Source organism: Hippocampus zosterae, chromosome 2, assembly GCF_025434085.1.
Source record: "Hippocampus zosterae strain Florida chromosome 2, ASM2543408v3, whole genome shotgun sequence".
NCBI classification, from domain to species: Eukaryota; Metazoa; Chordata; class Actinopteri; order Syngnathiformes; family Syngnathidae; genus Hippocampus; species Hippocampus zosterae.
Window position 1 is genome coordinate 17,319,726 of NC_067452.1, and position 24,093 is coordinate 17,343,818.

General features: G+C 43.5%; 1 protein-coding gene across 2 annotated transcripts in view; it reads left to right on the forward strand.

The window, feature by feature from the left end:
- Positions 1–24,093, forward strand: part of LOC127596241 (nuclear pore membrane glycoprotein 210-like) — a 49,532-nt gene that overhangs the window by 17,223 nt on the left and 8,216 nt on the right. The window contains exons 1-25 of one of the 2 annotated variants that reach the window (XM_052058502.1): positions 3,147–3,370; positions 3,773–3,913; positions 4,021–4,155; positions 4,276–4,431; positions 6,046–6,244; positions 6,780–6,925; positions 7,677–7,895; positions 8,270–8,443; positions 8,563–8,746; positions 8,931–9,037; positions 9,715–9,819; positions 10,120–10,221; positions 10,361–10,489; positions 10,699–10,826; positions 10,907–11,042; positions 13,329–13,391; positions 16,881–17,060; positions 17,156–17,236; positions 17,345–17,476; positions 17,609–17,767; positions 17,955–18,046; positions 18,134–18,308; positions 18,748–18,923; positions 23,229–23,449; positions 23,544–23,680. In XM_052058502.1, the coding sequence (XP_051914462.1) occupies positions 3,260–3,370; positions 3,773–3,913; positions 4,021–4,155; positions 4,276–4,431; positions 6,046–6,244; positions 6,780–6,925; positions 7,677–7,895; positions 8,270–8,443; positions 8,563–8,746; positions 8,931–9,037; positions 9,715–9,819; positions 10,120–10,221; positions 10,361–10,489; positions 10,699–10,826; positions 10,907–11,042; positions 13,329–13,391; positions 16,881–17,060; positions 17,156–17,236; positions 17,345–17,476; positions 17,609–17,767; positions 17,955–18,046; positions 18,134–18,308; positions 18,748–18,923; positions 23,229–23,449; positions 23,544–23,680 (3,588 nt within the window). In that variant the 5' untranslated portion in view covers positions 3,147–3,259. Of the gene's footprint in view, positions 1–3,146; positions 3,371–3,772; positions 3,914–4,020; positions 4,156–4,275; positions 4,432–6,045; positions 6,245–6,779; positions 6,926–7,676; positions 7,896–8,269; positions 8,444–8,562; positions 8,747–8,930; positions 9,038–9,714; positions 9,820–10,119; positions 10,222–10,360; positions 10,490–10,698; positions 10,827–10,906; positions 11,043–13,328; positions 13,392–16,880; positions 17,061–17,155; positions 17,237–17,344; positions 17,477–17,608; positions 17,768–17,954; positions 18,047–18,133; positions 18,309–18,747; positions 18,924–23,228; positions 23,450–23,543; positions 23,681–24,093 lie in introns of those variants that run through there. The other variant, XM_052058503.1, reaches the window with a different exon arrangement.

Sequence of the window (24,093 nt, forward strand, 5' to 3'; positions counted from 1 at the left end):
TTTCTTCCAGTGACTTGGCTCCTCCTCCCACGCCGCCGCCCCCTCCGCGGGTCGTCGACGGTGACCCGGTGTACACGGTTCGTGCCATCCTGGACTCTCGGCGCAGGGGAAAGGGGTTCCAGTATCTGGTCGACTGGGAGGGCTACGGGCCTGAGGAGCGGCAGTGGGTGCCTCGCTCCTGGATCCTTGATCCGTCCCTTTTGCGCGACTTCCACGCTGCACACCCTTCCAAACCGGGTAGTCCGCCGGGAGGCGTCCGTTGAGGGGGGGGTACTGTCACGTCGCGTGTCCGCCAGCAGGTGGCGGGTTTTCTCCTCCACCATCGGCACACCTGCCCGTAATTTCGGGCTGATTACCCCCCTTTATTTAGAGACTCCGGCAGTCATCTCACTGCCGGAGAATTCCTCGCCGAGCCATTATTCGCTCTCGTTCTCTATTTGCGCTACTGCTATTTGCCTCGTTGCATACTTGCCTTACGACCTATACTTGTTGCCCACTTATTTCGACTTTCTATATTTCGTATTTTTCTACTATTACCACCAGCGCGATTATCTCCTCGCGTTTGCTTTGCCGCGAGCGTTTTCTGTTTGTTTCCTGATCCTTATTTGATCAGCGTTTTCTGTTAATTTCCTGATCCTTATTTGATCAGCGTTTTCTGTTACCGTTTTTCCCTGTCGGGCTCTTTCTGTTGTTTTTTCGTTCTGTCATTAAAAGACACCTTATTTTGTGACAATACTCTCTCTTGTCTGCTTTACCTGGGATCCAACTTATTTAATTCATTGTTCTGCTCGGAGCGATTTATTCCCCTCGAGCAGAACGTGACATTGCCTTTGTCAGAGCTGGGGACAAGCCTATCGCGGCCAGCAGAACATCATCTGCAGGCATCCTGACATCTGCAAGAGACTGGCAGTTGTTGGTGGATCTTGAAAAAAAGCTGAAGTTCCCCAGCCATATTGCAGTTACCACCCTACGACCTGACATTGTCCTCGTATCGGAGTCCACCAAACAAGCAGTGCTGCTGGAGCTGACAGTGCCGTGGGAAGATCGCTTGGAAGAAGCCTTTGAGAGGAAGCTCTCCAAGTACGCAGGACTGGTCAGCGACTGCCAGCTGGCTGGTTGGAGAGCAAGGTGTTTCCCTGTGGAGGTTGGTTGCAGAGGATTTGCAGCCCGTTCCTTGGCCAGAGCCTACTGTAGTTTAGGCATCGATGGAGAGAGGAAAAGGAGAGCCATCCGCAATACCACTGAAGCGGCAGAAAGAGCCTCAAGATGGCTGTGGCTCAAAAGAGGAGATCCATGGAGTCATGGTAGCTAGCTAGCTGTCTGGACACAAGCCGGGACTTGATCAACCCCGGCTGGGTCACCTGGAGGAGGGCGTCTGATAGTTGAAAGACCCGAAACGTCCAGTGAATCCAGGAACATCACTGATGATGTGTCCAGACTAGGCATCAGTAGATGTATGTACACAGCTTATGTTTCATCAAGAAGGCTGGCTCATTTATATTGTTTGATCGGAATGTCTTAGCACAGAAGTCAATTTCATCTGTGCTTTATGTGGAACATTTGACAATAAAGTTGTACTGAACTTGATTTGAATTAGATTAGGGCAGCTATTGTGTTGTCATTGATGAGAAACTAATTTTAACTGATGAGGACCTCTCAATTTTTTCTTCGCTACAAATTTGTATTGTTGGCCACAAATGAATATTTTGCACACATTATATTGATACTGTGACCATTGTTTATTTTTCTCCATGTCATATTAAGATAAGATAAGATATCCTTTATTCGTCCCACACTGGGGAAATTTACAGCCTCCAGCAGCTAGAATGTATGTAGAAAGAAGAAAGGAGAAAGAGAAAAAAAAACAACAAACATCTTTCAATTAAATACAATATGAACACAAATGGATAAATTGCAGTACTATTTACAATTTTCCTTCACAGTAACAGGGCAGTAACACAGAAGCCATTTCAGTTACACTATACAGACAACACAGTACAGTGACTTTCATAATAAAATATGTTTCTGTTCTTCCGTGTACTCCCTTTTAATTTTGAGCGGGCTTCCCCTCCAAAGGTTTCTACATGTGACAGCTGTACATGGTCTGGTTCAATTTTCCTGACAAATATTATTTAGGGCTTCGGGTGCAAGGAGTGTTTCGTCTTACCGACAGCACTTTGCTTGTGGTGGAACCTGCCTACTTAGGTTAGTTCAGTCACTCCTGCTTGCTTTTGTCTTGAAAGAGAAAAGTGAGTGCGAAAAGTCTTTTTCAAACCTGTGTGTTTGATTTCAGCTTTAAATTGGGTTCTGGAAATGGGTTGAGACTATGATATCCTAATTGAAGTACCGGTACTCAATAAATCTGGCAACAAGCTGTGCTGATCTGATGTACCGTAAGTAAACCTCAGTCGAAGAGCACCTGTCGATGACACTGTCACAGTAAAATGAATCTTGTTGATGAACTAGTCCATGAAAGAGGTTTGGAGTGATTGGAAAAATAGTTCCCTATGTCAAATCCTTTTGAAAGAACAGAATAAGGGTGCTTTTTCAGAAAGAGATTGCCTCATCATCTCACATGGTTACAATTTGATCTGTCTCTTATGGATGAGATCCCGGAGCTTGGAAGAAAGGCTGGCTTTTACACAATCGTTAGTTAATCACAAATAAGAGTGAGTAAATGTCATTCAAATTGTTCACCTGATTTATATATGCAAAAAAGGTTCATGAAAGACACTGGTGGGGCACTGGTATTCTATTCTGGCATTGTGCGTCAGTAAAATCTTTCTGGTGTCACCTATGTATTTTTGTGACAAGTTTTATTGAAAGATAACCTTTGGTTAATTTTAGAAGAATACACATTTTGGTTTTGCTGGCGTGGGGTGGGCTGAGCGAAAATCAAATGTGTAATCGGCTTGCCTTGAATCTTAGTATTTTTGCATACACATTGAATGTCTGTCATATTAGTTATTAGCCCCTTGGCGCTAAGTTCTTTGTGTCTGTGCAAATATGAAACGTACATTGTACATTGAAAATGTGAAATGAAGTTATGAAGAACTGTTTCCGTTCGTAACTTCCGGCTCCATCCTCAACAGCGGGAAAAATAACGGACTGAAAGAAAAAGAGTAAATGACATCCTTTCATCCATTTTCAACAACGGTTATCCTGAACGGTTTCGCTGGGAGTTGCTGGAGCCTATCCGAACTGAGTTCAGGCGGAAAGCAGACTGCACTCTGGTGGTCGCAAGTCAGTTGCAGGGCACATGAAGCGACTCTTCGCATCCACATGCACACCGTCACCGAGTCGGAACCGATCCTACGCTCCCCGCCACCAAGTCAGGCGAGTGGACCACCACACGGGCAAATATAAAAAGGTGAAATGTAGTTTTGACATCCAGCCGCTGTAATAGTATAATTAGCAGTGGCCATTTTCATACAGATATAATTCACAGCCCGCAGTGGACTGGGAACAAAACTAGGAGGGTGTTAGTTATCGAAGCGCTCTTTTATTTTCTGTGCGTTCTTCCCTTTGTTGCGAAGGAGCAAAAAGTGAACGCGGAAATTCGAAATGTGAAATTCACAAACGAGATCGGTAATGCGTCACGAATCCGATTGCCATATTCCATGACGGGATGCCAGCTATGTGATAACGATTGTTTCTGCTCACATATGACACACTTTCAAATTCAGCTCACAGCTTTACTGTGACCACCTTCATTACAATGCTACATAAAGCAAAGTTATTGACGTTGCTTTTCTACCTCCTCTTTTGGCAGAATATCCGAATCGATTCTGTTTTCCCTCTGGAATTCTTTGACATTTTGCACTCTTCCCTGAATGGATCTTACCATAGGGTCAAAGCTATCAAAGACGGCCTGAGTGTCTTTGATGCTACCTTGACAGCTGTTGAGGATGAAGTAAGTTTGATTTATACTTGTTCACATTTCAAAATGACAATAATCTTTAGTTTATCCCGAAAAAAATGTCGTCAACTTGATCAGTGACTCTCTTCTGCTTCTCGAAGGATGGGGTCCATCCACTCGCTAAACCAGTCCACAATGAACACGATGTGGACATCTATCAACCTATTGTTCTCAGTCCAAGTATTCTCACATTCCCATGGCAACCCAAGGTCGGACCTTATCAGTACACAATTAAGGTATAATTCATTTGGATGAGCAAGACGATGACTGATTATAAGCAAAGGTGTGTTTTTTTTTATTTCTCATACTGTTCCATTCAATTTCATTGAAAGGTTCTTGCTCTTTGCTTTGGATAGGCAACAGGTGGCAGTGGAAATTTCAGATGGTCCTCGTCCAACCCTAATGTGGCCACAGTGACTGTGCAAGGCGTGATGACGACAGTCAGTGACATTGGTGTCAGCGTCGTGAAAGCACAGGATATGCGCAAACAACTCCACTTCGGAGAGTTGAAGGTCTGGTGACTGACAGCATCATTGATAATGTCTGTCATTTACTCTTCAGCCAATTTAATTCAGAATTATGAATCTATAGTTGTTAAATGATGATGCATGGCATGCAGGTGATTCATCACCTTTTCAAAGAGATTTTTTTTTTGCCACACACAACGTTGGCGCATATCAGCTCTCAACTACGTTGCGATTTTTCTGCAGCAGTTATCACATGCATTTTTTGGGTGGGACAACTTGTATATAATGCTACGGTCGGTGCTGTTGGACAGTCTGCGGCTGGATGGATGCATGGCTTGAGGAGCCGACGATGAGAAGAAAGGAGCGTCAGCGCAGCGCGCCGGTGCGTTTGTGCAACTGGGAGTCGCGGCTTGGAATTGAAGCTGATTTACAGGGGACATGAGATGAGAGACAATCTCTTTTTCGTTAATGGATGCTGCAGGTTCTTGTTGCTTTCAAACTTAGCTTGTAGCTGACTTGTGCACATTTTTAGCATGACGTCTTGGATCACTGGTGAAAAGGACACTTTGATTCGCTCCTCTTTCTTTCATCTATAACTGCTTCAAACAACAAAGTGTATGCAGGAAAAGTGGTTCAGATGTCACGACTATCTGTGTCTTATGTGTTGTGTTGTATTATTTTGTCATCTTATGTTAACTTTTCTATTGATGGCGGCGCGGGCATCCGCAGCGGCTCCTCTTGTTGTCTTGTCTGGTTGAGAGGAAAGAAATTTCATCTGTGCTTTATGTTGCACAAACAGCACATTTGACAATCAAGTTGTACTTGACTTGACCTGACTTGTCTTGAACTGGTCCTTTTAAATTCACATTTTCCACTTTTGTTAGCATCAGCTGTCTTTTATGAAAAGGGCCGCTCAAGCCTGTTATCATTTTGATGTGCAGTGCGCTTGTTATTTTGCTGCTTAATACCATTAGATATGATGCCAATGACATGTATTACAAACAATGAATGTATCTCAATGCATAATCTGGGTCAGGTCTGGATCCATTTTTTTTTTGTTTGACACGACGGATTGTGATGCTGCCTTCAGTTCACAAAAAGTCACTTGATTTGGCACACAATCGAGCAGTGACATTTCCTACCATCCTAAATCAATCTTACAAAGAATCAAGTGACATTTTCTAAGTCTTTAAAAATGTTGTCAATGGATTCAACACCGAAATTTCATGTGAATGAAAAATCCTTGTCACAATATCCAAAAATGAGCCAAGGAATATGAAGTATTTGCAAAGTAACCGTGTTTTAATTACAAATGCAAATGATGAATCTTAATGCAGATGTTATTAGAATTGTTTCTTTTTATTAGATAGTTGAAAACAAAACTGTTTGGAGGCATCCAGTTTTAACAATGCACTAACTCACTCACTTCACTGGACACTCTGCGTTTTTGCCGACAGCAATTTTTTTAATGTATTAATCTAACATGTGCAGTATCAGATTTATAGAAAAATGTGTAGTATATTTTTTTTATCTTAAAAAAAAGACAACTCTTCCATTTTTGGGGCTGTCAAGGTTGTCAGTCGAATTACTTCGTGATGTTGTGTACACCTTGATCCCCAACTTTGACACTAATGTCTTTTAATATATTCATTCCCGTAGGTATACGTCGTTGAACCTGTGGCATTGGACTTTGCTCCTTGCCGAGTGGAGGCCCGAGTGGGCACGATTCTAGAACTACCGCTCAGAATATTTGGCGTATTGGAGGAAGAGGGGATGGAGCTTGTCATGTTGAGTGACTGCTCCCACTTTGACCTGCAGGTTGATGAGGAAAACCAAGGCGTCTTTCAGCAGCTTGAAGGTGAGTCTGCAAATGGATTCTGATGTCTAGCAGCTGCGTCAATGCAAAAAAGATAATTTTCTCCTCATGTTGCCATTTGCCTCACTCATCGGAGAATTGCCTTCAAGTGAAGGTCACTCACTAATAGATGCTCATTCGTTGATCATCCTGTTTTAGATAGTTTGTCAGTGCGATCTACTACTGGTCACAAGCTATTTTACTGGAACAGACCATTTAAGTATTTCATGTGTTTGAGGGTAAACGTGCCGTCTATTTTGCTTCTTCTTACATTCATTTGTCGGTTGAAGCAGTAAGGCCAGCGATACATTAATTCTACGTCAATGTTTTGGGTGGGACCCATTTATGGGGCTTGTTGAACATTGAAACAATGAATCTCTTCAAATTTCCATTTCAGATTCAATTCAATCTCGAATTGCTAATTGAAAAAGTACACTAGGAAAAAAAGTAGTCTTTTGTTTTTGTTTTGTTTTTTGGTGAACAATGGCGGATATTTGCATTCCTCTCTCCCCCAAACACCTCTCTTTATGCCTTGCAGGTCGACTGTCTCCCGGCGAAGGCCACTGCAGTGGATTGATGGCCAAAGCTCTGACCCCAGGCTACACCACGCTCTTGGTCAGCTACACCCATGGCAACGTTCACCTCAGTGCAAAGATCACCATTGCAGCTTATCTTCCCCTCAGCGTGAGTCTTAAAAAAAATAATTCTTGCTGCCATAATCCCCTATTAAAAATAAACTTCAAATTTAACTAAAATATAGACAAAAGGAGAGAAGTGGAACGATACATATGTTCATCTCCACCATAAATATCGTCACATTTCCCTGTGTCACGTTGAGCCCGAGGCGATGAGAAATCGCCTCGTGCACAACAGAAAAAAACGAGGTGGATCCCCGGAAAAGCAGACAACGAAAAGATCTTGTGAGAAACAAAGGGGTTTTAATAAAGAACAAAAGGAGCCCGAACAGGGAAAACGGTAACAGAAAACGCTGGTCAAATAAGGACCAGGAAAAAATAAGGAAGACAACCGAAAACGCTCGCGAAACGATAAAGGGCGAGGAACTACCGAGACAGGAGAACCGATGATAACAATTTGATCACAATATGAAGTACGCGAAGATTGAGGCCGTAAGGCAATAGGGCAGAGAGAAATTGTCAAGCGACGAGAATAGCAAATAGAGAGCAATGGCACGGTAAGGAATTCTCCGGCAGTGAGATGACTGCCGGAGTCGCCTAATAAAGGCAGGTAATCAGCCCGAAATAACGGGCAGGTGTGCCGAACAGGCGGAGGGAAAAACCCGCCACCTGCTGGCGAGCACGCGATGTGACACCCTGCTTGACCTGATAGTCTGTTTAAATAAATAATCTTTAAAAAGAAAAAAAAGACACTTTTCTGTTTTAAGGACGGCGATTGTCCCGATGATCTCATTTGTCAGGCTATTGACCCTGTGTCCGTGGCTGTGGTGACGCTGGGTTCCTCGAAAGACATGCTGTTCGAGGGAGGGCCTCAGCCTTGGGTTCTGGAGCCCTCTAAATTCTTCTGTGAGTTGAGAGCTGAGGAGGAAGAAGGTGTGAGCCTGACTCTGACCAGCCCGCTGTCCCATAATTCTGACCAGCATTTGGTCAGAGCAACTTGCAGGGCCTTGGGAGAGCAGGTAATTCCTCCATGCTGACCAAATAACAAACCGGATGTAGATCATTGGGACTAGATGGACATGACTTTTTCTTCATTTAACAACACCAATAAGTGCTCAACATTTTATTCTTCAAAGATTTCTAGGTTTATACTGTAGCATTGGGCACAGCATTGATGTCCCAACACACTACTAATCCAACAGAAAGTTAGTTCCAACAACTTTATGTTAACTGTTTTGTTGAGCCCTTTGTTACAGCTGCAGCTGTTGTGAAAGCACTATATAAATCAGGATGTATTGTATTGTATAAATTGTATTCTGTTCCCAGAGAAGAAATGTATTCTCCATGGTGACCCAGTGTCAGAGCTTTGCAGTGATCCTTCATAAATGTGCAGATGCTGGAGGTGAGGATGCGAAACAAGGCCAGTGTGACCAACCCTTACCCCGCTGTAGAGCGAGCATCAGTCAAGTTTGTTTGCGCTCCTCCGTCACGCCTCACCCTGGTCCCGGTGTACGTCATTCCGCAGCAGGAACTAGCATGCCGTCTGTTGCAGCAGAACAAAGACCCGGTACGCATGTTGTTTCCCCCTCCTCAATATGACAATCCCACCTGAGTATTGATAAAGTGGTATTTTTGTAAAATGATCAAATGTGATTTTGAGTGATTATGTTTGGGTTGTTCTTTAAGGTCCCAGTTTCAAATTGCCGCAACTCACTTCTGGACCTCGTAGCTTTTGACCACCAAGCGCGGACGTTTGACAACTTCAGCTCACTGAGCATCGTGTGGGAATCAAGCAAAGTGTCCCTGGTCAGTCTCGAGCCTCTGACGCTTCAACCCTTTGAGGATGAAAACAAACAGATGAAACTACACGGTAAAAGTGTCTGCGCTTAAAAGTTGTTATAGTTGTATACTTGAAGCGACCTAATCCCAAATATCTCTTGATGAGCTTTTTGGAAAGAAGCTTTCACTGAATTTTCATTGCTGTCGTTCTTTGATGTCCAAAATTATCAAACTGATTTTTGCATCGCAGTTCCTCTCTCTGTCATCTGTAACAGGCCGACAGACCGTTGTTGTGCATCATCAATCGGGGATTGTTGCCATCACGGCAACAGTGCTGGATTACCAGCTGTCACATATGAAAGCAGCCAAAATTCAGAGTCGAGTAAGTGTCGCATTTTTCAGTTGATCTGATCATTGAGCAGTCTGTTTTCTCTCCTTGCTGTGACTGTGACCTGCTGGCCTGTGCGGGGTGCTGAGAGATGTTAAAACCCTCCTTGGTACACATCTGCTATATAACTGGAACAAATTCTCCAAAGTACAGTGTTTTGTGTATTCACTTTTACACTGGCCTTTTATTGTCAAGGCCTCATTGACAGCAATGCTTTCTACCAAAACGTTATCAGCCGCTTGACAAGGAAAGGCGCATGTTAATGTTGGTTGTAAATATGAAGTGAGTGCTTTGGTAACCAACGGCACCGAATGTGGCTGCTCAATTCCTTCATGTTTTCAGCTGTTTGTTTTTGTTCGATTTTGTGCAATGCCTCACAAAAAGTAGAAATACATGAGTTTCTTTTGCCACAAGAATTTAGCAGCTCCCCATCTTTATGGCACAATTACAGTCAATATCGCTTGACTTTTGAAATGTATCAGATCATTCTGCAGATTCGGTCTGAATGCATTGTGATTATCTACCAGTACTTGATCATGAACTTTTACTTTTTACATAACGCATTTTTCTTTTGTGATGTTGTCAAACGTGTGGACTCTTTATGCATTTTATATTCATCCAAATTTGTACTTCTGTATATCTTCATTCTGTTTTGACTGTTCTTGTGATAGGTTGGCACATTTGCACCTGTGTCAGCAACATTGGAACTCATTTTAGTTGAAGATGTGCACATCTTTCCTGACACACTGACCTTATACAACCACCCAGATATGCGGGTAAGAGAGAAGTTTTTCTTCTACTGCTTGATTACTGTTTAGTCCATGCATTTGGTGTTAAGTATTCTTTCTTTCTGCAAATGACTTAATCTTAGCTCATCTTAGTTTGACCCTGCTCATTCTTCTGAGTGGGGCCCCGCTAGCCTCAGACATGTCTGGAGAAATAAACAGAATTATGGTGGGGTCCTGTTGATGCGACTAACACAACCATACAAGTGACCTGAAATTGTGCAATGAAAGTCTGATCCAATACCAATTTTGACTTAGCTCAAAAGCTTTACGTGTGTGTTTTCCTTGCAGGGTTACCTTACCTTGCGTGAGGGATCGGGCCAATTTGTTATTGAAACCAGTGTTAAAGATGTTGCAGAAGTGGTATTGCAGGACACCCAAGGAAGAGCTCTGGTATGTAGGGACATCTGGAGTTCTAGTCAAGTGAATTAGGAAATGGGACATTGAAATTCACAGTCTAGATGCACAAGTGATAAAGAATGATTACCCTTGCCAGTTTGAATTTCTCTCCTGAATTTCTTCATGTCCCCAGATTGCCCCCATCCACCCAGGTGTGGTGCAAGTGATGGTTCATGACCTTTGTTTGGCATCCCCATCGACAGCCAAAGCCACAGTGTATGTTTCTGAAATCCTGGAGGTGAATTTGAGAGTGGTCGACAAGGTCAGTTTCCAGTCTGATAATTCCTCTTTATGGTTGATGCTGGAGCCGCTCGACATGATGATCCTTGGTCCAGGATGAATAAAAACACACATTTGTGCCCAAGTGGCACTCGCTCTGTTTGTTCTGTCCGAGTGCTCAACTTTTAATCTTTATGGAGTTCAGTTGGTCTTAATTTCCCTCTTGAGTGGCCTCATTTGTCTCCTCTACAGGTGGAAATTGGCAAGTCAGTAAGATGTTATGTCAGACTGTTGGATGATAACAAGAAGCCTTTCCCAACAAGCTATTTCCACTTCCTGAAATTGAAGGTGAAGGCAGCGTCTTCAATCGTGTCATTGAAGTAAGGGCTGTGAGACTCTGTGTTTTTGTTGTTCAAAATATCTTAACCTTAATGGGCACGCCTTTATGTTCCTTTTCCAGACCAGTAGCAGAGTCTACAGAAAAGGACACTGCGGTTTACCTGGTAAAAGGTGTTTCTATTGGCCAGACAACCTTGTCAGCTGTTGTAGTGGACAGAAATGAGAGAAAATTGTCATCTGCCCCTCAACAGATTGAGGTATTTTGTTTACTGGCGTTTCTGAAGGAATAAAGGATTTTCCCGGAATTCCGGATTTTCAAATCTACATGAAAATTCCTCTGGAAAATTGAGGAAAAATTGCCTAAAATTAATCCGGATATTAGTTGACAACATTGAACGAACACGCGTTTGAGTTCGTTGTTTTGCTTTCACGAGCGTAGACATGTTGAGGCACGAACACTAGTAACAGAAAAGAGATCTCTACATAAACACAATTGCTAAACCCTAGTGGAACGAATAAAAGACACAATGGACAAGACAGTTGTCGTAAAAAATCTGTATTTGGACAAAAAAGGAAACGCACAGATTAGCAGAAAAACGTGTCCGCCCGACTTCGAGCGTTGTGTCGTCTCGGGTAGCTTAGCTCAGTTGTTGTCGTCTATCGACTGCTAAAGCGCGCTTCGCTCAAGTGGCTTCGCTACACCCCTCCCCTCGCATTGTCATTGCCTCGCCATGTCTGAGATTTTGAAATTTCGGCGAGAACGGAAGTCACAAATTGTGCACACAAAAGGCAGATTAATCATTGAATGTCGAGTATTTGAATAGCGTTTTGTGTAAACTAATTTATGCGTGATCGGACAGGTACGGCCCCGTATATATATATATCAGGGATGGCAATTTTCCACGGATACGCGGAAATCCGCCGTTTTATTTCTTAAATTGATCATTTTTGTGAATAGTATAAATCTGTTGAAAATTTTTTAGGGGGGTCAGGTAACTTATCGTCGAGTTTTCACGAGCTCTCCCGATCAGTCTTTCCATCTTCCGATTGTAAACAGCCCTGCGATTGGACGTGTATGATGTCTTACTTGTTGTGATTGGTCGCTATATCGGAAATGCAAATCACAACCAATCCGTGTTCGCCTTCCTAAACCCCTTTCTCGTGAATGCCGAATGTTATCGAGACTCGCGACGAAGCTAAAGTGCGTCAGATAGATGCGGATCTGAAAAACACGTTTCAATGGGACTGGTTGGATAGAAAGCTGACGGTGTCCCCAGTAAACAGTAAAGAGGAACCATTGTGCTTGTGTCGGATTTCGTGAAAAAGCTCGATGTCGCCGGGAAAGCTCTATGTACAGTGTGTGACAATGTCATTCTATCCGGATCGAGAGGATGGAAAGCTTTACAGAGTCACGCAACCTCTGTGAAACACCGAAAACAGACATTTCTACTGAAAAGTAGTACTACTCGATCTCAAACTCTTTTCGACAGCCTGGAGCAGTGGTCACCAACATGGTGCCCGCGGGCACCAGGTAGCCCGCGGAGACCACTTGAGTAGCCCGCCAGTGCCTGGACATTGTGATTTGCTAGTAGAAATTATGATTTAAAAATGCAAACATTGGCAGTACTGTGAGACATTTCGAAAAACGATCAAAGTCTGACAATTTAAATCATCAAGTATTAAAAATAACACATCCTCATATTATTGAAGGTATTTTGGACAAATATGTTATTTCAGACGTGTATCAATTTGGTAGCCCTTCACACAATCGGTACACATGAAGTTGCTCTCACCCTCAAAAATGTTGGTGACACCTGGCCTGGAGCATGTGTAAAAACAAGAGGAGTTGGCTAAAAAGAGAGTGGAAAAAGACGGAGAGGACCAATAAGCTATTAGCGCTTGCTAAAAATCTGAAAATGAAGAGAAAATAAACTATTCTACCTCATGAAACTGTATATTGTTATATATACTGTAAATAGACATCCACTTTATATAATAAAATACATTCATAACATGTACATAGTAAAGAGTGTGGGACTTCACTATCCCTGTATGAGATAAGAGTCAACAGCTTTTTATCACATTTACACAACACTTTATGAATACAAGTAATGAACAAATCTTAAATATGGCAGGGAATGTTTTCCTTTTTTAGTTTTGATTTTGAGCAGCAAATTTGAAGTTACATATTGGTGCTCACCAGGAATGCATAAGCAAAATTGCACAAATTTTCACTTGAAAGAATAGTGAACAATGTGTTCATTTTTTTCTGTTCAAGTTTCAAATAGTGTGGAAATTGAATACACTTCATCTTCAGCATGTTTCGTGCCACTTTTGTAAGTGGCCACGCCCCCGTCCAGGCCACGCCCCTTTCTCTATTTTCATCACTAGCCATTGCCATCCCTGATATATACAGTATATATATATATTTCCCCCCCCCCCCAGGAATTTTCAGGAAAGTTCACTTTCATCTCTGCTTAAGTCTCATTATCAGGACTGCTCACAACGACTGTATAAACTCTGTCACTGGTTTCTCTCAATAGGTATTTCCACCATTCAAACTCAGCCCCCGGAAAATGACTCTGCTGATTGGAGCAATGATGCAGGTGTGTTTGAATGCGGCGTATTGATGTTTATGCTGACAGAAGGTAGCCTCAGTTGAACTTGCCAGAAGAGTTTATTTGGTCCACAGTCAATCTTCCAAAAGGGACCGTTGCCAGGCTTTCTCTCGGCAACAGCATTGTCCTCTATGCTCTCCTTTCCAGCTCCTCTTTAAGTGTGCTGTTATGCTTATTAAAAATCACTGTGATCTAATCACAACCCCCTCAAATTGCTCAACATTACAAAGGGGAATATACCCAAGTGGCCTGGAGGTGGGGATCATTGGCAAGCGCCTTGTGGCTGGGTCTAGACCCAAAAGGGCCCGGCCGGCCAGGCTCAGCCCGAAGAGGCATTGTGAGTCCCCCTCCCCAGAGAAGTTCCGATTTGATATCGTCGGAATTGCCTCCACACACAGCTTGGGCTCTGGTACCACTTCTCTCGAGAGGGGTTGGACTCTCTTCCACTCTGGAGTTGCAGAGGCGCAGAGCAGGCGTGAACATACTCTTCGCCCCACCAGCTCAGCGCTTGTCATTTGGGGTGGTCCTGATTGTTTGTGCCAATGCACCAAAAAAACGTTCAGAGTCCCCACCCTTTTTGGAGTCCGTGGAGGGCGTGCTGGAGCACTCCCTCTCAGGACTTCGTCGTGCTGCTGGCTACTTCAATGCTCATGTGGGTAATGAAAGTGGGACCTGCATGATTGGGAGGAATGGCATCACCAATCAGAAATCGAGTCTTTTTGTTCTTTGACTTCTGTACTCGTCATGGATTTCCATAATGAACTGTAAAAGGCCTTTGTGGCTTGTGAAACCCCAGAGGCATCAGATGATGGGTACAGGCTGGCCAAGCAAAACGCAGCTTCAGCTATCGCCAAGGCTATACCTAAGGCGTGAGAGGAGTTTGGCGAGGCCATGGAAGCTGACATCCGGAGGGTTTCGAGGAAATTCTCTTCCACCATCCAGCATCTGAGGAATGTGAAGCAGTATACCATGAACACTGCTTAGTGCAGATGGGGCGTTGTTGACCGTGATTCAAAACGTTGTGAGTCGGTGGGCAAAATACTTCGAAGACTTCCTTCACTCCACCTAGGACTCTGAGGTGGGCTCTCCTATCATGGGTTTGAGAAGTGGATTAAAAAGTTCCTCGGTGGCAAAGCCTTTGGGGTGGATAAGATCCATCCAAAAGTTCCTCAAGGCTCTGGATGCAATGGGCTGTCCTGGTTGACATGCGTCTGCAACAACACGTGGTCATCGGGGAGAGTGCATCTGGATTGGCAGACCGGGTTGGTCATCTCTCTTTTTAAGAAGAGGGACCGGAAGATGTCTTCCGACTATAGGGGGATCACACACCTCAGCCTCCCTGGTCATTAAGGTAATTTCAGGGCAGCTGGAGAGGAAGGTCCATTGGGAAGTCAAGTCTCAGATTCAGGAGGAGCAGTGTGTTTTTTTTCTGGGACTTGGAAGAGTGGATCAGCTCTATATCATTGGCAGGGTCCTCAATGGTGCATGCGCTTTGTGGACTTGGAGAAGGCGTTCGACCGTGTCCCTCGGGGAGTTCTATGGGGGTGCTTTGGGAGCATGTGGTACCGAATCCCTGATACGGGCTGTTTGGACCCAATTGCATCAATGTCAGAGTTTGGGTCACATTGCCGGCTGTAAGTTAGATATTTTTCCAGTGAGGAGGGGACTCCGCCAAGTTGCCCTTTGTCACGATTCTGTTCAAAACCCTTATGGACAGACTTTCTAGGTGCAGCCGAGGCGTTGAGGGGGTCCGTTTTGTGGCCTCAGTATTGCGTCTCTGCTCTTTGCTGATTATGTGGAGCTTTTGGTTTCTTCAAACTGCGATCTCTAACTCTCACTCGAGCGAAGTCAAGTGTGAAGCAGCTGGGATGAAAATCAGTTTCTCCAAATCTGAAACAATGGTTCTCAGTCGGAAAAGGGTGGACTGCCCCCGACGGGTTGGGGATGAGATGCTGCCCCAAATGGAGGAGCTTAAGTACAATCTTGAGGTCCTGTTCATGAAAGAGTGCAGGATGGAGCAGGAGATTGTCAGGCAAATGAGTGCAGAGTCTGCTGTGATGCGGACTTTGAATCAGTCTGTCGTGATGAAGGCGTTAACTCAAAACGCGAAGCTCTAGATTCACGAGTCTAGAGTTCCGTCTACGTTCCTCCTTTCACCTATGATCACGAGCCGGGGCCGTGGTCGAAACAATGAGATCCTGGTTACAAGCAATCGAAACACGTTTCCTCTCCACGGTGCCCGGGCTCTCTGTTAGAGATAAGGTGAGAAGCTCGGTCATCCGGGAGGGGGGGCTCAGAGTTGAGCCACTTCTCCTCCACATCGAGAGGAGCCAGATGAGGTGGCTAGGGCATCTGATTAGGATGCCTCCTGGACGCTTCCACGGTGATGTGTTCCGAGCATGGCAGGAGGCCTCAGAGCAGGGGTCGGCAACAAATGTGTCTGGAGCCACAACAAACTAAAAGCCTCATAAAGAAGGTAACACACGCTGTATGTATCTATATTAGCCTACAGTCAAAATGACTAAGTTAGCTACAAACACACAATGAGCCTTCGCGATTAAATGTTTTTTTTGTCTGCAATGCATCCTGGAGAGCAGGGGGGCCCAACCTTTTTTGACCAAAGCTCTATTTTTCGATCAACCAGCCTCACGCGATTGACCCGTGGCTGCATACGCACATAAACACACACACTTACCATAATGAGCCAACAGCCAGAACGGCGGCTAACATGAACGATGCACGGGACACACTTTTCTCAGCATGTTAACTTTCGTAGCTGACATATACCATTTTAAAACGCTTCTCTCTCTTCTGATTGCCATTCTTTGCCAGTTCCCTTGGTGAATTGGACATGAAAGGCCGTTTCTTCTTGAAACAGCCACCTGTCTGGCATACCGCTCTGCCAAAAACGTGTGTCGCAGGCTATGACGCAAATATTCGTTCACAGAAATGTTGAAATGTAATATTTATTTGACATATTTTCACAGCATTGGAAAATGTTAAGAATGTTTGTCCTCCTACAGAAACCATATTCAAACAAAAAATATATTTTCACTCCCCCATCTTTTTGCATTTTCAAACATTTTAAAAAGCTCCAGGGAGCCGCTAGGCGGCGCTAAAGAGCCGCATGTGGCTCCGGAGCCAAGTGTTGCCGACCCCCGCCGTAGAGGGATAACCCAGGACACACTGAAGAGACTATGTCTCCCGGCTGGCCTGTGAAGAGCTAGATGAAGTGGTTGGGGAGTGGGAAGTCAAGGCTTCCCTGCTATTGCGCCGCAACCCAGATAAGTGTTAAAAAATGAATGGACGGAAAATACACAAGTGATGTACCACTTCAGAGAGTTTATGGAAAAGGTTCATGTAATGATTGTTTGACTGTAATTATGAACGACCATGACTTTTCTGAAATATCTTGGCTCTCGAATGACACTGCTAAAATCTCTTTTGTGAGAAACTCAATTATACCCCTGTCTCCAGATCAAATCTGAGGGTGGCCTGCAGGCTCAGTCCAATGTTCTGTTTTCTCTCACTAATGAGGACATCGCTTCTGTAAACGGCATTGGTCATGTCAAGGGTATGACCACTGGTAACGTCACGGTGACGGGACTCATCCAAGTTGTCGATGCTGAAACGGGCAAGCTGGTTGTTGTGTCAAAGGTAAAAAAACAAACAAACAAACAAAAAGATGGGGTGATGCAGGTGAGTTTTCTTCGAACAGATGCAATTGCTCATGGCAGTCCTGTGTTTTTCAGGATCAAGTGGAAGTTGAAGTTGTGCGTTTGACTGCCATTCGAATTCAAGCACCCAATATCCGAATCAAGATGGGAGCGCAGGTACAGCCTTGTGAATGTACATTTTAAGTAAATACTGTTTCCAATAAAATAAACATTTGGAGAAGATGATTGGCATTGGCCCTTGTTGCATCTTGTTCCCTTCTGTAGATGCCTGTATATGTGATGGGTTTGACCAATAGTCAAACACCCTTCACATTTGCGAATGCTCTGCCGGGACTTAGCTTCCACTGGTCCACTACCAAAAAGGACATCTTGGATGTGCAGTCGAGACACTCCGTTGTATGCTTCTCTTTAGTGGTTCCTTTTATCAGGCTGACTTGCAGCATGGTGTCTCTGCATTTACTGAAGTAGCTACCTTCACTATTGTACCCTCATTCATGTTTTACTTGATTTGATCTTGTAAAATCTCAGGCTAACGTGGCGCTTAACTCGGAGTACAATTTCGGCATGACTGTGACTGGTCGGACAAGAGGGCGGACTGGGCTCAAGGTTGTCCTCAGAGTTGTCGACCCCGTTCTTGGTCAACTTGCGGATAATCTTGCAGAGCTCGAAGATGAGGTCCAAATTCAGGTACAGCTCTAAAAATGGTCTTGTATTAAGATTTGACACAAATATGCAGTGAAGTTATTTGTCCGTGGAATATTATGAAGGGATAAGAGTGTATATTCAAGACCAATGCACCCAACTTTACAGTGTGTTAGACTCTGACGTGTTACTTGTGCCCAAATAATGATGTTGTCATGACGTTTGCCTAAAGGTCTATGACAAACTGCACATGCTTAATCCCAAAGTCCAGGCCGAAGAGATTCTCATGACCCCAAACGCAGTCCTCAAACTTCAAACAAACAGGTTAATTCAACTTGCATGTTTATCTTGTTGCTCAATGAAATGCTGAGACGAACTGATCTGTGATTATTGTATTGTCTTGTGTACTAGAGACGGTGTGGGTGCACTGTCATACCGTATCCTGGATCACGCTGACCAGGTTGCTGTTGCTCAAGTTGATGAAAAGGGCTTCCTGGTCTCTGGATCAATCACTGGCATTTCATCCCTGCTCGTTACTTCCCAAGAGTCTTTTGGTGTCAATCAGACTCTCATCATTGCAGTCAAGGTCAGTTTGACCTGTGTGACCTGTTTCGGATTTTCGGATCACGTTTTCGGTGACCGAATTTTCACTACATCTTTAATCCAGAAAAAATACTTGTACTGCTGCAAGTGGACTAATTCCTCAAATAGTGGTCATCCATAATACGAGACGCATTGCCCCAGTTAGTTGCCACGAACATGCTTTCATAATTACCCTAGTTCTTAAGCCCCTCGTATTAATGAAATAGTCAAATGATCTTAAAAAGAAAGTTATCGGTGATGTTTTTCAGTTTTGTCGAGATGGTGTCTATGACTGCGTTTCCTGTTCCAATGTGCACCCACGTTTATGTTCAAGGGACCTTTGTAGGCCGTCTGCTCTGTGATAAACAGCTGTACAAAGTCATGAGTTAACATTGTCCCTGAAGGCAACACTGCCCTCTTCAGCCACCATCCTCATCCCTCAGGTGGTGCCGGTGTCCTATGTGCGCTTTAGTACCAGTCCAGCGTTACATACGTACACCAAGGAGAGCCTGAAAGCCTTTCCTTTGGGCATAGTCCTCACCTTCACCGTTTATTTTCATACCAGCACTGGACAGGTCTTGCACAGCTCCAACAGCCGTCTCACCTTCTCAACTAACAGGTCAGTTTCCACTCTCCCTGTCGGTGCTCGTGAATATTGATGCGCCAAAAGCCACAAGTCGCTCAAACGTGTTTGCTTGAGGAGTCTGTTGTACGATGCCAAGTGCCAACAACTTTGGATAATTAACATAATTTTCTGGATTTCTTTCGAAATGTCATTTAGCGAAACATGTTAATTAATGATATAAAATTCACTTCATTGAATTGTCACTCTCGATCTTGAATGCCATTCACCGCACCGACCGAGACCATGCACACTTGCAGGCAAGGAGGGATAAGGATAGGTGGTCAGATTTGAACTTGCACAAATGCTTCTGCATCTCTGCAGTGTGTTTGAGGGGACTCTGCGTCTTGCTCAAGTGCACCTCGACATCAGGCAAGATGGAAACTCGTGTCTCTCAAACAACTTTTTTCTAAATTTGTGTTGACACCGCAGATTTGGAGACTGAGTTGCTGTCGCACCAATCTGTGTCCTAAATTAGGCATTATTCAAAGATCATTCCAATTAAAAATTTAAAACATGGTTGAACATCATGAGTTTGGGTGGTCGTATTGATAGCTGGCTGCCTTTTGTTTAAAAAAAAAAAAGGACCAACAAAACTTAATTATATTTCATTTGCTAGTTTGGGTCTTGATATACAGTGGGGCAAATAAGTATTTAGTCAACCACCAATTATGCAAGTTCTCCCACTTGAAAAGATTAGAGAGGCCTGTCATTGTCCACATGTGTAAAGCTCAACCATGAGAGACAGAATGTGGGGAAAAAACAAATCAAACAAATCAGAAAATTACATTGTTTGATTTTTAAAGAATTTATTTGCAAATTAGAGCGGAAAATAAGTATTTGGTCAGCTTCAAAAAAGCAAGATTTCTGGCTGTCAAAGAGGTCTAACGTCTTCGAATGAGGTCTAACTCGTTACCTGTATTAATGGCGCCTGTTTTAACTCATTATTGGGAGAAAAGACACCTGTCCACAACCTCAGTCAGTCACACTCCAAACTCCACTATGGCCAAGACCAAAGAGCTGTCGAAGGACACCAGAGAAAAATTGTAGACCTGCACCAGGCTGGGAAGACTGAATCTGCAATAGGTAAAACGCATGTTGTAAATAAATCAACCAGTGATGGGACGAGTGTCTAAATTGACACTGTTGGTCACCCAATGGTGACCCCTGCAGTCGTTATAAAATCATTGCAGGTAAAGAAATTCCTCGTTTGTGTAAATGCTAAACTGAGTTGGCATGTAAAATATAGCAAATGTGATTTACAATTCAGCTTTTATCTTATGTCGAAAAATTTGCTTAAATCATGTGAAATAAAAGACAAAAGTGATTCGTTTATGAATTTTTATTGAGCAACAAAAGTTTTTGGAGTGTCTCTGCTCCAAGGCAATTTCTCCTCTTCGACACCAGCTCTCCAGCCTCAGAAAATACTCTTTCATATGGTTCAGATAACGATAGTGAGCAGAGTTTTAAATAAAAGTTGATGCAGATGTGTATATGTTTTCTGGTTCTATTTCCTATATTGTAACGGGTCTTCTTTTCTGGGTGTGTTTGCCTCTGACAGTCAGCGTTGGACTTAATTTATGGAAGATCTCGCAATTATAAAATAAAATGAATAAAGCAACTGTAAAGCTCTTTAACTGACTATCATATGTATAACAGGTCATTCACTTGATAAACTGATAAAGTGGGTGCAATGTGCCACCGTAAACAAAAAACGGTATATAACAGTAAACAATGCTCAAAGGAGAAAAAGATTCACCAAGATCAAAATTATTCCACACTGGGGAAAACTTCTTAAAACGATCCATAATTTCTCAAAACTCCAGCCAACAAACCCACGACATGTTGATACAGTTTGTGTACTTATAAACACACTTTGGCGCAGCACATTCAAACGATTCAGTTCCCGGATTGGTCACGTGATTCTTTCTTCAAGTAATACACGCATGATACAGGGTTTCACTATTGAGCTCTCGGCACTGTGCTACGTACCAGTGTCGCTCGCCCCATCACTAAAATCAACTGTGGGAGCAATTATTAGAAAATGGAAGACATACAAGACCACTAATAATCTCCCTCGATCTGGGGCTCCATGCAAGATCTCACCCCGTGGTGTCAAAATGAAAACAAGAACGGTGAGCAAAAATCCCAGAACCACATGGGGGGGGGGGGGGGGGGGGGACCTAGTGAATGACCTACAGAGAGCTGGGACCACAGAAACAAAGGCTACAATCAGTGACACAATGCACCGCCAGGGACTCAAATCCTGCAACGCCAGACGTGTCCCCTTGCTGAAACCAGTACACGTCCAGGCCCGTCTGCGGTTCGCTAGAGAACATTTGGATGCTCCAGAAGAGGACTGGGAGAATGTGTTATGGTCAGATGAAACCAAAATCAAACTTTTTGGTAGAAACACAGGTTGTCGTGTTTGGAGCAGAAAGAATACTGAATTGCATCCGAAGAACACCATACCCACTGAAGCATGAGGGTGGGAACATCATGCCTTGGGGCTGTTTTTCTGCAAAGGGACCAGGACGACTGATCTGTGTAATGTATCGAGAGATTTTGAGTGAAAATCTCCTTCCATCTTTCAGCATGACAGTGATCCCAAACACACAGCCAGGGCAAGAAAGGAGTGGCTTCGTAAGAAGCATTTCAAGGTCCTGGAGTGGCCGAGCCAGTCTCCAGATCTCAACCCCAGAGAAAATCTGTGGAGGGAGTTGAAAGTCTGTGTTGCCCAATGACAGCCCCAAAACATCACTGTTCTAGAGGAGATCTGCATGGAGGAATTGGCCAAAATACCAGCAACAGTGTGTGAAAAGCTTGTGAAGAGTTCCAGAAGACGTTTGGCCTCCATTCTTGTCAACAAAGGGTACATAACAAAGTATTGAGATGAACTTTTGGTATTGGCCAAATGCTTATTTTCCTCCATGATTTGCAAATACATTCTTTAAAAATCAAACAATGTAATTTTCTGATTTGTTTGATCTGTTTTTTTCCCACATTCTGTCTCTCATGTTTGAGCTTTACCCATGTGGACAATTACAGGCCTCTCTAATCTTTTCAAGTAGGAGAACTTGCACAATTGGTGGTTGACTGAATACTTGTTTGCCCCACTGCATCAGTAAATTTGATAAAATGCTGATGTTCGCTTTCCAGTGTAAACGCAGATGTTTGCAAATTTTTTATTTGGGTTTGGCACAAAGATTTTGAGTCTGCTCTCATGCAGGACTCCAGAAATCTGAGAATATTTAAACCTGTTGGTTGGGTCTGGACGGTCTAAAATTAAACAAGGTCTCTAAAGAATTAGTTGGTTGATCAAAAATAATTTTTACTTCATTTGATAATCGACTAGTTGTCGATTAATCACTGCTCTATTTTCACGTGTAATTTCCAAAAGGCAATCAAGCCAAAATATTGACAATTCAATGCTGGAGCTGTGAGCAGTTAGAAATTTCTCACACAAATTCTAACAAGGCTCTGTGCGTAATGAAGTCTGCAAATCAACAATTCAACACTGCCAATATGGTTTGGATTCATAAGGCAGACGCACCTTGTAATTCACTAAGTTAATTTACAAGGCTGTTCCCTCTCCATGATTTCAAACACAAGGAGTTCTGTTGTGGTGTGAGTGACTTCAATGAGTGGGAGTGTTTGGCACGGAAGGAAAGTCTCCTCATCGTTCTTCGCGACAAATTAATTCTGTTACAGTGCACTCAAGGTGCTGACATTCACTTTGAGGGGAAACCAATCAAAATCGGTGTCATACAAGGCTGAGACTCCACGGACAAAAAGAATAGGCTGTGTTTAATTGTTCTAAAATCTCCAAGAGACACTCGGATTTGACAGGTACATGTAGTTCAGCTGGGAGTTCAATGCTCTTTCGGTGGAGGCAAACAGCAACACCTATTTAGGAAAAAATACCTGCAAAATTGAAACACTTTGCTGCTTGTTTATTTTCAAATACTTGTTTTATTGTCCACAACATTTGGTCGGATTTTCGGTTTTCGATTACCAATGGAAGATTTATATGCCAAATACAATCGACAGCAGCAGTTCTTTGAGCTTTGTTATGCTTCATATGCAAACTGCTTCCGGAGTTTAACTCATGTCAAATCAGAGCACCAATACGAACAGCGTGTCGAAATATGCTGCTGTATCTGCTTTATCACCAGTATAATCATGGCTTTCTTTCTTTTCCGTGCGTTAAATTTGAATCATGGTTCATGGTCAAAAAAACAAAAGAAATATTTGGACAAGCCAGCACAGTTTTCTAATGGCTGTTTTGTTCCTGTCTGTCAGGGATGATCTGGTGCAGGTCGGGTTTGGGCCGAGTAACCATACTTTGATCGTCCGGACCGTCAACACAGGTCTCACACTGCTGTCTGTGCACGACAGTGAAAACACTGTTGTGGCAGACTACATTCCGCTTCCTGTGGAGCATGCCATCCAGCCAGGAGAGGCCCAGAGGCTGGTGGTGGGAGACGTCATTTGCTTTACTGCTCAGCTGGACAGTGAAGACGGTGAGAGACTTTGCGAATGTAAATATGTAAACTCCCCTGAACGGTTTTAGTTTGACCATCTTGGGCAACTTTTTCAATCTCCTCTTCTCTGCAGGAGGCCACGGTATCTGGAGCTCCTCAGCCAATGCCGTACTCCAGGTCGACTCCAAAACTGGTGCGGCTGTAGCCAGAAACTCCGGGGCAGCGACTGTGTACTATGAAATGCCGGGTGTTTTGAAAACATACCGAGAGGTAAAGTATGTTGACTTGATCTACCATAGCTACTTATTCTAATTCATCTGATAGAATTCAGTGAAATACCTCATGCCAAATTAGCGAAATGTATTTATTTATTACGGTGCTTCAGGTCGTCAGTTGTCATGGAAGAGATAACAGTTTCTGTCTGAACAATGCATGGTGAACTCCGCAGAATTTGGACACCGAAGCAGATATGACACATGAGTGGCAAAGTAAATTGTTTACATACGAAACTACACGCCAAAGTCGCCCAACAGGTGGTGATCGGCACCAACAAAGTAACAGCATAGAACGCTCGACTAAGAACCATGGAAGGATATTAGACGTTTTGGAACAAGACCTAAAATATCGAAAGGCACCAGATCACGTCCAACCCCCTGACAAAATAAAGGGTCAAAGCAGTGCCT